The 14,319-nt window shown below is 37.2% G+C and overlaps 1 protein-coding gene across 1 annotated transcript in view; it reads left to right on the top strand.

Annotated features, from left to right (window-relative positions):
* The window catches only part of DNAH3 (dynein axonemal heavy chain 3), a 215,858-nt gene that overhangs the window by 114,534 nt on the left and 87,005 nt on the right, over positions 1-14,319 (top strand). Inside the window, 1 exon segment of the mRNA XM_021086503.1 lies at positions 4,316-4,561. Within this exon segment, the coding sequence (XP_020942162.1) occupies positions 4,316-4,561 (246 nt within the window).

Here is a 14,319-nt window from a genome sequence, read left to right on the forward strand (position 1 = left end):
AGCAGTGATGAATCTGATTAATATCCATAAGGATGCAGGTTTGATTCCTGGCCTTGCTTAGTGGGTTAAGCATCTGGCGTTGCCATGAACAGTGGTATAGTCGCAGATGCAGCTCATTGCTATGGCTATGGCATAGGCCAGCAGCTACAGCTCTGATTCAACCCCTAGCCTGGGCACTTCCATATGGCCTATGTGTGGCCCTAAAAGGAAAAAAGAGAAAGAGTAATGAAAATGGGGACGTTACTACTCACTCTACAGAAATGAAAAGGATTATAAGAAAGTTCAATGAACAACTAATTTCATGCCAACAAATTGGATAACCTAAATGAAATTAACAAATGCCTACCAAGACACAAAACCTACCAAGACTACATTCTGAAGGAATCTCAATAGACCAATGACTAAGGTTTGTCCATAAGCAAAAAGCTCCCAACACAGAAAAGCCCTGGACCTGAGGGCTTCACTGATAAATTCTACCAAACATTTAGACAAGAACGAATACCAGTTCTTCTCAAACTTTTCCAAAACGTTTAAAGGAAAACACTTAACACTTCCTAACTCATTCTATGAGGCCAGCATCACCCTGTTACCAAAACCAGGCAAAGATATGACCAAAAAAAGAAAATTATAGGCCCATATCACTGATGAACATAGATACAAAAATCCTCAGCAAAAAACTATAAAACAAATCCAACAACACATTAAAAAGGGTCATGCACCATGATCAAGTGGGATTCATCCCAGGGAAGCAAATATTCTTCAATATCCTCAAATCAGTGTGATATACCACATTAACAAACTGAAAAATAAAAAACCATATGATCATCTCAATAGATGCAGAAAAATCTTTTGACAAAATTCAACACCCATTTACGACAAAAAACTCTCTAGAAATCAGACACCAAAGCCAGACAGAGACACTCCAAGAATAACATAGATAATTAAAAATATGTTCATAAGAACATTAATGCAAAAATTCCCCCCAAAATACTGGAAAACCAAATTTAACAGCATATTAAAAGGATTATACCCTGTGGCCAACCAAGATTTATTTCTGTAATGCAAAGATGGCTCAATGTATGAAAATCGATCAATGTGTAATACATGTAATACAATGTAATTACTAGAATGAAGGAAAAAACACATTTCAATTAATACAAAAAATGATTTGACAAAATTCCTGAAATCATGATAAACAACATACAACAAAATAGGAATAGAAGGATACTACCACACAATTTAATAAAAACCATATATGAAAACTCCATAGTGACATTATAATCAATGATGAAAGACTTAAAGCTTTTCAACTAAGATCAAAAACAAGAAAAGAACGCTTGCTTTCACCACTTCTTTTTTTTTTTTTTTTTTTTTTTGTCTTTGTGCCTTTTTTAGGGCCACTCCTGCAGCATATGGAGATCCCCAGACTAGGGGTCTAATCAGAACTGTAAGCCACTGGCCTACGCCAGAGCCACAGCAATGCAGGATCCGAGCCTCATCTGCTACCTACACCACAGCTCACGGCAACGCTGGATTGTTAACCCTCTAAGCAAGGGCAGGGATCGAACCCGCAACCTCATGGTTCCTAGTCGGACTCGTTAACCACTGCGCCATGACAGGAACTCTCGCTTTCACCACTTCTATTTAACATGGTACTGAAAGTTCTAGTCAGAGTAATTAGGCAAGAAAAAGTAATATAAGAAAGGAAAAGGTAAAATTATCTCAGTTTGCAGATGACATGGTCTAATATGTAGTAAATCCTAAGTATTCCACCCACACAAAAAAACTCTGTTATGAACAAATTCAGCAAAGTGGCAGCACACAAAATCAGTTGCATTTCTGTACACTGACAATGAACAATTCAAAATCTAAATTGAGAAACTTGTGCCACTTACAACAGCATTGCAAAGAAGAAAATATGTAGGAAATAATTTAAAAATAAGATGATAGACTTCTACAATGAAAAATATAAAACATTGCTTAAAGAAATTAAAGAACACATAAAATAGAAAGACATCACAAGTTCATGGATTGGAAGACTAAATATTGTTAAGATGTCAATACTACCCAAAATGATTTACAGACTCAGTGCAATTTCTATCAAAATCCCAATTACATTTTTTCAGAAATATAAAAATCCATCCTGAAATTCGTATGGAATTTCATACCAAAACAGTCTTGAAAAAAAAGAACAAAATTGGAGAACAAAGAACACTTCCTGATTTCAGAACTTACTGCAAAGCTGCAATAATCACAACAGTGCTTAAGTTCACATCAGTACTCACATAAAGATAGATACATAAACCAATGAAATGGAATAGAAAGTCTAGATATAAATTCTTGCATGTATTATTAATGTAGAAAGGACAGTAGTTTTCAACTAATGGTACCAGGAAACCTGGATATCCACTTGCAAAAGAATGAGGTGGGACCCTAACTGAATACCCTATACCAAAATTAACTCAAAACAGGAGTTTCTGGATTTCCCGTCCTGGCACAGCGGAAAGGAATCCGACTAGGAACGATGAGGTTGAGGGTTCGATCCCTGGCCTCGCCCAGTGGGATCCGGCATTGCCATGAGCTGTGGTTTAGGCCAGCAGCTATAGCTCTGATTAGACTCCTAGCCTGGGAACCTCCATATGCCTCAGGTACAGCGCTAAAAAGACAAAAAAAAACAAAAACAAAAAACAGCAACAGGAGTTCCTGTTGTGGCACAGCAGAAGCGAATCTGACTGGTATCCCTCAGGATGTGAGTTCGATACCTGCCCTCAATCAGTGGTTCAGGGATCTGGCATTTCCCTGAGCTGTGGTGTAGGTCACAGACATGGCTCGGATCTGGTGTTGCTGTGGCTATGGCATAGGCTGGCAGCTCTAGCTCTGATTTGACCCCTAGCCTGGAAACTTCTATATGCTGTGTGTGTGGCCCCAAAAACCAAAAAAAAAAAAAAAAAAAAAATTAAAACAGGTGAAAGACCTAAACATTAGAACTAAACTTAGAAAATTTCTTGAAGAAAGCTATTTGGCAATTATTTCTTAGATATGACACCAAAGGCACAGTCAACAAAAGAAAAAAAAATAGACTTCATGAAAATTAAAAACTTTTGTACATCAAAAGGCCCTATCAACAGAATAAAAAGGCAACCCATAGAGTGGGAGAAAATATTTGCAAATCATTTTTATGATAAAGGATGACTATCCAGAATAAATAGAGAACTCCTAGAATTTAACAATGCAAAAATAAATAACCTAATTAAACAATAGGCAAAGGACGTAGATTTCTCCAAAGAAGTTAGACTAATGGCTAGTGAGCACATGAAAAGATGCTCAATATCACTACTAGGAAAATGCAAATAAATAAAAACCACAATGAAATATCACCTTATACATATTGGATGTATACTATGCAAACAAAAACAGAATCAACAACCAGAAAGAACAAGTACTGACAAGGATGTAGCAAAATTGGAAACTTGGTGCACCGTTGATGGGAATGTAAAATGGTATGGTTGCTATGGAAAATAGTTGTCAGTTCCTCAAAATTAAATATAGGCTACCATATGACTTAGCACTTCAACTCTGGGTATCTACATAAAGGAATTGAAAGTGGGGACATCAACAGTTATTTGCATCCCCATGTTCATAGCAGCTTTATTCACAGTAGCCAAAGCTGGAAGCAGCCCAAGTATCCATCAAACAATGAGTGGATAAAGAAAGTGTAGTATATACATAGAGCAAAAGAATATTCATCCTTAAAAAAGAAAGAAATTCTGATACCAGCTACAACATGGATGAACCCTTGAGGACATTATGCTGAGAGCTCTAAGTCAGTCAGAAAAGGACTGTATGATTTCACCTCAGACATATCTAGATGAGTCAGATTTGTAAGGACAAACAGCATAATGTCGTTTGTGAGGCTGTGGGGAAAAGAGTCATGAATTAATGTTTAATGGGTACAGAGTTTCAGTTTTGCAAGATAAAAAAATAGTTTTGGATATGCCGTGGGGGTGGCCCTAAAAAAACAAAAAAATAAATAAAAATAGTTCTGGATATATATAGTGATGATGGTTGCACAATAATATTAATGTATTTAATACCACTAAACATTAAAATGGTTAAGATGGTAATTTTTCTACAATGCATATCTTACCATAATGAAAACCTTTTTTTATTTTAATGTTTGTGTATGAAGGATCTGGTAGCAGATGGCCACGCAGCCAATAACAATCCCCTCTCCAGGCCCCTCAGAAACAAAACTACCCAATTCATATCTGTTGCACTCTGCAGCTTTTCCTGAGATGCCTTTTCTTGCTTTTAGATGAAATCAGGGAAATAGAAGAGCAGAAAAGTGAATTATCTGAAGGCCTGACAAGCCAACAGATCTTCCTCTGGCTGCAAGGTCTATTCCTCTTTGCTTTGGTGTGGACGGTGGCCGGCACCATCAACACAGACAGCAGAAAGAAATTTGATCTCTTTTTCCGTAACCTGATCATGGGTATGGATGATAACAACCCAAGACCCAAAAGCGTCAAACTCACCAAAAACAACATCTTTCCAGAAAGAGGTAATTTAGTACCGGTTTGTTTAGTCTTACTATTAATGGTTTGGGTCATTTGTTCCAAAATCAAGCAAACTCCGTGGCCCATGTAAGGCCTTTACAAAAGCTGAGGAAAATTCTGTTGCTTGCTTGGCAGATTCACTTGTTCAGAGTTGCCCCTTGTATGTAGAGATGAGTGACCCTGAAGTCAGGGTCTTATGGGTTATTTTACTTCTAAGTTTTAATTTAGGAAAAAAGTTAATATAACCTTTTTCAAATTACTCATAATCTCATTATTCTAACAGGCTGCAAGAAACAGCATGAGAAATATAGCCACTTTCACTTTTCTTATCCCTTTCTAGTCCCATTCTATGTGTTTTCACATGTCATAGCATATGGTGATTATAGTATTAATATTTCCTTTAATTTTGTCATTATAATCTAATATTATATTGAAATGTGTATAATTTTGCTGCAGGCATTATCCTCAAAATGATCACTTTAATGATGTATTCATATTTTCTTATATTTGTGAGATCATTTACTAAAAGATTGAAAGTTGAAAGATGTTTATTTTCTTTCAAGTGACTTTTACTTTTTTTTCTAATCACCCAAGTAATACATTATATAAAATTTAGAAACGACAAAGAAAGGAATAGGAGAAAATAAATAGACCCACTATCCAGAAATATTCACTTTTTACATATTTTCTTCCAGTTTTTTCTGTATTTCTATAGCGCAAAAAAAAAAAAAAAAGGAATCATACTACATGTACATTCAAATAGTTTTGCATTTCTTTTTTTGCCTCTTTAGGGCCACACACACTGCATATGGAGGTTCCCAGGCTAGGGGCCCAATAGGAGCTACAGCTGCCAGCCTACGCCAGAGCCACAGCAACACAGGCTCTGAGCCGCATCTGTGACCTACACCACAGCTCGTGGCAACGCCAAATCCTTAACCCACTGAGCAAGGCCAGGGATTAAACCTGCAACCTCATGGTTCCTAGTCAGATTCGTTTCCACTGTGCCACGACGGGAACTCAAGTTTACATTTCTTATTATAAAAGAGTATGTGAGGGGCCGTGAGGTAGCTCCCCGGGGTGATGGTAACTGTTGTATATATTGAAACAGATTTGGGGTTACAGAGATATGTGTGTTTGTCAAAACTTGGTGAATGTGGAGTTCCCTTTGTGGCTCAGTGTATGACCCGAAGCGGTATTTCTAAATCATATGTAATTCTATGTTTAATTTTTTGAGGAACTGCCATAATGTTTTTCATACAGATTGCACCATTATACACTTCTGCCAGCAGTGCACAAGCATTTCAGTTTCTCCACAGCTTCGTGTTTTGTTTTCTTTTGTTTTTTAGAATAGCCGTCCTGATGGATGTAAAGTTCATTATTTAAGAAAAAACATGAATTATCATATAATAAAAAGATGTAATTTTGGAGTTCCTTTTGTGGCTCAGTGGTAAGGAACCTGACTAGTATCCATGAGGACCAGGGTTTTGATCCCCGGCCTCGCTCAGTGGGTTAAGGATCTGGAGTTGCCGTGAGCTGTGGTGTAGGTCGCAGACATGGCTCGGATCTGGTGTTGCTGTGGCTGCGGCGTACGCCGGCAGCTACAGCTCTGATTCAACCCCTAGTTTGGGAACCTCCATATACATATTTGCTTAATCCATGATTATGTCCTTAGGATAATTTCCTATAAATAGAATTACTGAGTCAATAAAATTTTAAAGCTTTTGATTGCTAAATTTCCCTGGTGCTCTCACCAACGCTCTTTCCATTTTTTTTTTTTTTTTTAAATCGTGGGCAATTAGAAATGTGAAAATGATACCTCATTTTAACTTTCCTCTTTTTAAATATTTTATTATATTTAAGAAGAGTTGAAGTATAATATTATATGTTATAGGTGTACAATATTTGCAAATCACAATTTTTAAAGGTTATACATCATTTATATTTATTATAAAATATTTGCTATAGTCCCCATGTTGTGCAATATATCCTTCTAGCTTATTTTATAGCCAAAAGTTTGTAGCTCTTAACCCTGTGTTGCCTCTCTCCCATTCCTCTCTTCTCTGGTAACCAGTAGTTTGTTCTCTACATTTGAAAGTCTGCTTCCTTTTTGTTATGTTTACTAGTTTGTTGTATTCTTTAGATTTCACATATAAGTGATATCATATAGGACTTGTCTTCTCTGACTTATTTCACTTAGTATAATGCCCTCTAAGTCCATCCATGTTGCTGCAAATGGCAAAATGTCATTCTTTTCATGGCTGAGTAGTATTCCACGGTGTAGGAATACCATATCTTTACCTATTCATCTGCTAATGGGCACTTAGGTTGCTCGGCAATTCTAAATAATGCTGCCATGAATACTGGTGCATGTATCTTTTTGAATTAGTGTTTTTGTTTTCTTTAGATATATACCCAGGAGTAGGATTGCTGGGTCATACAATAGATTTTAGTTTTTTGAGGAACCTCTATAATGTTTTCCACAGTGGCTGCACCAATTTATATTGCCCTCAACAGTGTTCAAGTGTCCCCTTTTCTTCACATCCTCACCAACATTTGTTATCTGTGGTCTTTTTGATGACAGCCATTCTGACAGATGTGAGGTAGTACCTTATTGTGGTTTTGGTTTACATTTCTCTGATGAAGAGCAATGTTGAGTACCTTTTCAGATGCCTTCTGGCCATCTGTATTTCCTCTTTTAAAAAATATATATTCCAAAACAAAAATTTTTTAAAAAGAGAAATAAATAAATAAATAAAATGTTTATTCCAGAGTTCCCGTCGTGGCACAGCAGAAATGAATCTGACTAGGAACCATGAGATTGTGTGTTTGATCCCTGGCCTTTCTCAGTGGGTTAAAGATCCAGTGTTGCCGTGAGCTGTGGTGTAGATTGCAGACACAGCTCAGATCTGGTGTTGCTGTGGCTGTGGCATAGGGCAGCAGCTGTAGCTCCGATTAGATCCCTAGCCTGGGAACCTCCTAGGGCTGCAGATGTGGCCCTAAAAAAGCAAAAAAAAAAAAAAAAAAAAAAAAAAAAAGTCTATTCAGTTCCTTTGCCCATTTATTAATCAGGTTTTTTAATATTGAGTTACATGAGCTGTTTATATATTTTAGATAGTAACCCTAGTCATATCACTAGCAAATATTTTCTCCCATTCAGTAGGTTGTCTTTTCATTCTGTCCATGGTTTCCTCTGACGTGCAAAAGCTTTTAAGTTCCATTAGGTCCATTTGTTTAGTTTTGCTATTGTTTCCTTTGCCTTAGAAGATAAATTTAAAAAAAATTATTGCTACAGTTTATGCCAAAGAGTATTCTGCCTAGATTTTCTTCTAGTTTTATGATTTCCAATCTTACATGTAGGTCTTTAATTCATTTTGAGTTTACTTTTGTGTATGGTGTGAGAAAATGTTCTGATTTTATTATTTTACATACAGCTATTTTGTTTTCCTAGCATCACTTACTGAAGAGACTGTCTTTTTTGCCACTGTATATTCTTGCCTCCTTTGTCATAGATTAATTGACCATAAGTGTTTGGGTGTATTTCTGGGCTTCCTCTTCTGTTCCATTGATATATGTGTCTGTTTTTGTGCCAATACTATGCTGCTTTGATGACTGTAACTTTGTAGTATAATCTGAAGTCAGGGAGCATGATGCCTTTACCTCTGTTCTTTCTGAAGATTGGCTTGCTATTAGAGTGTCTTTTGGGTTTTCATACAAACTGTTAAGAATTATTTTTCTAGTTCCATGGAAAAAGTAAATTGGAACAGCCACTGTGGAAAACAGTGTGGAGGTTTCTCACAAAATTAAAAATAGAACTACCATATCACCCAGCTTTTCCACTCCTGGGTATATAGCCAAAGAAAATGGGAACACTAATTCAAAAAGATACATGAACCTAATATTCATAGCAGCATTATTTACAATAACCAAGATATAGAAGCAACATAAATGTCCATCAGCAGGTGAATTGATAAAGAAGATGAGGTATATACTGAAATGGAATGCTACGCTGCTGCAAAAAAGAATGGAATTTTTCCATTTGCAACAACATGGATATACCTGGAAGTTATTATACTTAGTAAAGTAAGTCAGACAGAAAAAGACTTCAGGGATTGTTTCCTAATTTCTCTTTCTGAGAGTTTGTTTTTAGTATATAGAAGTTCAGCTGATTTCTGTATATTAACATTGTATCCTGAAACTTTACCAAATTCATTAATGAATTGTAGTAGATTTTTTGGTAATGTCTTTAGAATTTTCTTCATATAGCATCATGTTATCTGCAAACAGTGGTAGTTTTATATCTCCTTTCCAATTTGGATTCATTTATTTCTTTTTCTTCTCTGATTGTTGTGGCTAAGACTTTCAATACTATGTTGAATAAAAGTGATAAGAATAGGTATCCTTGTCTTGTTCCTGATCTTTGGTGAAATGCTTTCAGCTTTTCACCATCGAGTAAGATGTTAGCTGTGGATTTGTCATAACTTTCTGGAGAGATTTTTTTAAATTATAAGTGGATGTTGTATTTTGTTGAAAGCTTTTCTTCATCTATTGATATGATCCTATGGTTTTTATTCTTCAATTTGTTAATGTGATATTTCACATTGATTTGCAGATATTGAAAAATCCTTATATCCCTAGGATAAATCCCATTTAATCATGGTATATGATCCTTTTAATGTATTGCTGGATTCAGTTTGCTAATATTTTGTTGAGGATTTTTACATCTATGTTCATCAGTGATATTGGCCTTTAGTTTTCCTTTCTTTGATATATTTGTCTGATTTTGGTATCAGAGTGATGCTGGCCTCAAAGAATAAGTTTGTAAGTGTTCCTTTGAAATTTTTTGGAATAATTTGAAAAGGATAGATGTTAACTCTTCTCTGAATAGTTGGGAGAATTCACCTGTGAAGCCCTCTGTATCTCTTAACTGCTTATTGTGGGTAGAGATGGTTTTACCACTTTTGACTTTTAACCCCTCTACTCACTTTGTATGTGGGTGATTTCCTACCTTTACCATATGTTTGCCTTTACCAGTGACTTTTTCTTTTCATAATTTTCTTATTTCTAGTTGTGGACTTTTCTTCACCTATGGAAGTTCCTTTAACATTTGTTATAAAACTTGTTTGGTGGTACTGAATTCTTTTAGCTTTTGCTTCTCTGTAAAGCTTTTGATCCCTCCATCAAATTTGAAATAAATCCTTTCTGGGTAGAGTATTCTTGCTTGCAGCCTTTTCCCTTTCATCACTTTAAATGTATCATGCCACTCCTTTTGGCCTACAGAGTTTCTACTGAAAAATAAGCTGATAGCCATATTATAGGAGTTCCCTTGTATGTTATTTTTTTTGTTTTTCCCTTGCTGCTTTTAATATTCTCTCTTTATCTTTAATTTTTTGTCTTTTTTATTATAGTGTGCCTTAGTGTGATCTTTTTTGGGTTCATCCTGCATAGGACTTTCTGCTCTTCCTGGTTTGGGGTGACTGATTCCTTTCCCAGTTAGGGAAGTTTTCAGCTATTATGTTTTCAAATATGTTCTCAGCCCCTTTCTTGCTCTTATCTCCTTCTGGAACCCCATCTAAGCTAATATTCTAATATTATTGTGCTTGAGATTGTCCCAGAAATCGCTTAAACTGTTCTCATTTCTTTTCATTCTTTTCTCTCTTTTCTGTTCAGCAGCAGTGATTTTCACCACTCTTTCAGCTCACTGATCCACTTCTATGTATCATTTAGTCTACAGTTGATTCCTTCTAGTATATTTTTATTTTAGTATTCTGTATCTCTGGTTGTTCTTTATATTTTCTAACTCTTTGTTAGAAAAAACTTCTTACTTCTTGCTCTGTGCATTCCTTCTTTCCCCGAGGTCTTGGATCATCTTTGCAATCATTGCTCTGAATTCTTGGGTAGATTGCCTGTCTTCCCTTCACTTAGTTCTTCTTCTGGGATTTTATCTTGATTCTTCATCTGGAACATGTTCCTCTGCTACCTCATTTTGTCTAAGTTGCTATTTGTGTTTTTATGTATGTAGTAGGTGAGTTACATTTCTTGACCTTGAAGAAGTGGCCGTCTTTAGGAAACATCCTATGATTGCGTTACTTTGAGCAAGTTCCTTAACCCTTCTCAGTTTCCTCAGTTATAAAATGAGGACAATAACATTATGCATTCATGGTATTATTATAAGAATTAAATGGGTTAACACATGTAAAAACACTTATAATAAAACTCAGATTACAGAAAGAGTTAAATAAACATTAGCCACTATTGCTGTCCTCATCATCCTCATCTCTATTAGGTCATCCATCTTCCTCTTTTATTTAATTTTACATTTTCACCTAAGCCTGTTTTCTCTTTATGGCCTTCTGCTCCTATTTCATTAAAGAACATATCTTTTTGCACCCTATTTAGAATACCAAATAGTTTCCAAAAATTTGGTTATGAGTCCTGCATTAAAAAGGGTTTAGCAATATACTCTTCAGGTATAATTTCCATATTATATTCCTTTACACTGCAATACTTTTTAACAGGCTTCATGTGTTGTTTTCTGCTTCCCCCATCCTATAAGATCAATCTGTTCATGCTCTGTGTCAGCAAATTGGTATATGAAGTGCCCTTGACCCCAGTCTTGGTTCACTTTGTGACATCTTTACTTCCCTTCTGCAGCTGGAGAGCTAATGATGTGCACAGCTTCCAAGTTTTCTAAGTAACTTTGCCTGATAACATTTCCTGTCTTCTGTGATGGATTCATCTCCCTCCTTTCACATCCTGTTCAGTTTACTCAGCATAAGAAAAACCATGATCTCCAGCAAGTACTGCACACTAGTTTCTTCATATATTTTCTATTGCAACAACTCAAAAGTAGGCTTGATTCTGAAAAAGCTGTTTGTAAAAGTAAAGGACACCTTATAAGTGGTCAATATGAACATATCCGTGGAAAGTTAAGCTTTAATTTGTCTCCATTGTAATCATACATTTGTCCACCTGCTGGTTTTCAAAATCCTCACTACTTTTGGACGTGATCAGGGTAAATGATATGCATAACCCCCCCCCTTAAAAATAAACCCAGATGCTGTAAACCCTAGAGTCAGGAACAATGGGATGGCCAAGATCCAGTGACCACATGTAATCAACTAATGCCATCTGTCAGAGGCAGTCTTTTTATCTGTTTCATCTGTGAACATTCAGAAAAAGGGACACTTTTCAACAGAGGCAGCTGTGGATCTTTACTTTGGAAGACCATACCTCACTGAATTTAAGGTGCCTCTCCTGTTTCCTTCTTCTTACTCATTGTGGTCTGGGACCCTGCTGCCCCTGCCAGCTATAGAAAGATGGCCTGGTAAGACAAGGGTGAGAAAAACATGAAACAGTTTTCCCAGGGCAAAGGAACAGCTGCCTCACCTTCTGTGTGGGGTGTCACTTGTATCTTGCACACTGGAGAGGCCACTGGCACATAACCAGTGAGCCTGTTGCTCTTCTCATGTAGTGTCTCTCTCTCTATCTTTTTTTTTTCTTTTTTGTCTTTTTAGGGCCATACCCACGGCATATGGAAGTTCCCAGGCTAGGGGTCCAATCAGAGCTGCAGCTGCAGGCCTATGCCAGAGTCACAGCAATGTGGAATCAGAGCCTTGTCTTCAACCTACACCACAGCTCATGGAACACCAGCTCCTTAACCCACTGAGCAAGGCCAGGGATCAAACCTGCCTCCTCATGGATACTAGTTGGGTTCATTATCTGCTGAGCCACAGCAGGAACTCCACATAGTCTCTTGAGGTAGAATTTCTCAGCCCAGTTCATCTACCATCTAGTAGTAGCTCATCTCCTATTTACTATCTAGATTCTGCCTGGATTCTTTCAGTCTGTGTTTAATGACATTATTCCACTTCTCTCTTGTGTGCTTTCATAAGTATTTCGTAGGAAAGCACAAAGCTCCTAGCCAGAACCCATTTGAATCCAAAGATAAGTTTTAAGTGCCAAGTGTGAATTCTTTTTTGAGGTGTAACTTACATACCATAAAATTCACTCATTTAAGTGAACAAATCTGTGGGTTGTAGTAAATTTACCTAGTTGTGTAACCTTCTAATCCAATTTTAGAACATGGGAACATTGTTAGACCATTCATCACCCCAGTCAAATCCTTCATGCCCGTTTTCAATTAACATTCCCATCCTCAGCCCCAGGCAACCACTCATCTGCTCTCCATAGATTTGCCTTTTTTGGACATTTCAAATGCATAGAATCATGTGGAATATAGTCTCTTGATCTGGCTTTGATTATACTTTCTTATTACCATCTTAAAAAACTTAAAATGCCTTTCTAGACTTTCAACATGGGTTCAGATCCTTATGGTGAGAGGTCCAGGGACATTGTTTTCTGGGCTTTTCATGATCTCAGAGCCGTGGGGTGAAAGGATCTCTCAAACAGGTGCTGAAGGAACTGCGTTGGGGAGCGTACACTAAAGAAAGCCGTCCTTTCAGGAATTCTCTCAAGATTGGGTTCACGTCATCTTACATTGATTTTATTTGTCCAGAAAATGCTACAGCTCCCTTTATTCACCCATCCATTGTGTGTCCTTTGAAAACTCACGTCTCTGTTGACGTTTACCTTACTCTCCCAAGTGGAGGAGAGGAAAACAGAGCTGGGGTAGCGGGTGGCCAGAGATGATGGAATTAATTTGTCTCCTTGGATTTCTGCTCTTCTCCCCATTCCACCCCTCACCCCTTCTAGAGTGTGAGTGAAAATCACAGAGCAAACAGAAGGGAGCACTGCTCTGATGAGGGCCAAAGAGACCTAGAGTTAAATGTTCTCAAGTGCCTCTCTGTGCCCACAGCTGAATGTCTGACACATATGTCCATTCACTTTCCACAGAGATTCTCTCAGCTTGATGTAAAAATCAGGCCCCTTTTTACAGATTTGCAGATAGTAACCTTGGCCAAAGTCACATGGCAGTAAATCCACTTTTGTTTAATTGTGCCTTTTCTGTTTGACCTAAATGTTCCCGTATCAAGCCACAAATTAGCTCTAGCTAATAACATCAGCAAGGGAAAGGGATAAATGCTTTTCTGAATCATGCTTTTTGTGTCTCTTTTTCTTTTATTGTGAAAGCAATTCAATTCTATTAAATAAAAGTAATCAAAAATATTTTTTGTTCATACCACCCTATCACAAGTATTTCAGTTTTCAAAAAATCTTTTCTCTGCCTTGTCCATCTGATCCTTTTACATAGTTGCCAAAATGGTGTAAATTACCTTTTTTATTCTATTTTTACTGTGATCTTTTTTTTTTTTTTTTTTTTTTTTTTTTTGTCTTTTTGCTATTTCTTTGGGCCGCTCCCACAGCATATGGAGGTTCCCAGGCTAGGGGTCGAATTGAAGCTGTAGCCACCAGCCTACACCAGAGCCACAGCAACGCGTGATCCGAGCCACGTCTGCAACCTACACCACAGCTCACGGCAACGCCAGATCCTTAACCCACTGAGCAAGGCCAGGGACCGAACCCGCAACCTCATGGTTCGTAGTCGGATTCGTTAACCACTGCGCCACGACGGGAACTCCTGTAATTGTTTCTTAAAAGCTTTTTCTATCTATCTATCATCTCTCTATTTCTGACTATCATTTTTTTAGTATTTATTTATTTATTTTTGCTTTTTAGAGCCATACCCGCAGCATATGGAGGTTCCCAGGCTAGGGGTCCAATCGGAGCTACAGCTGCCTCCCTACACCGCAGCCACAGAAACTAGGGATCCGAGCCATGACTGTGACCTGCACCACAGCTCAGA

Source organism: Sus scrofa, chromosome 3 (genome assembly GCF_000003025.6).
Source record: "Sus scrofa isolate TJ Tabasco breed Duroc chromosome 3, Sscrofa11.1, whole genome shotgun sequence".
Classification (NCBI taxonomy): domain Eukaryota; kingdom Metazoa; phylum Chordata; class Mammalia; order Artiodactyla; family Suidae; genus Sus; species Sus scrofa.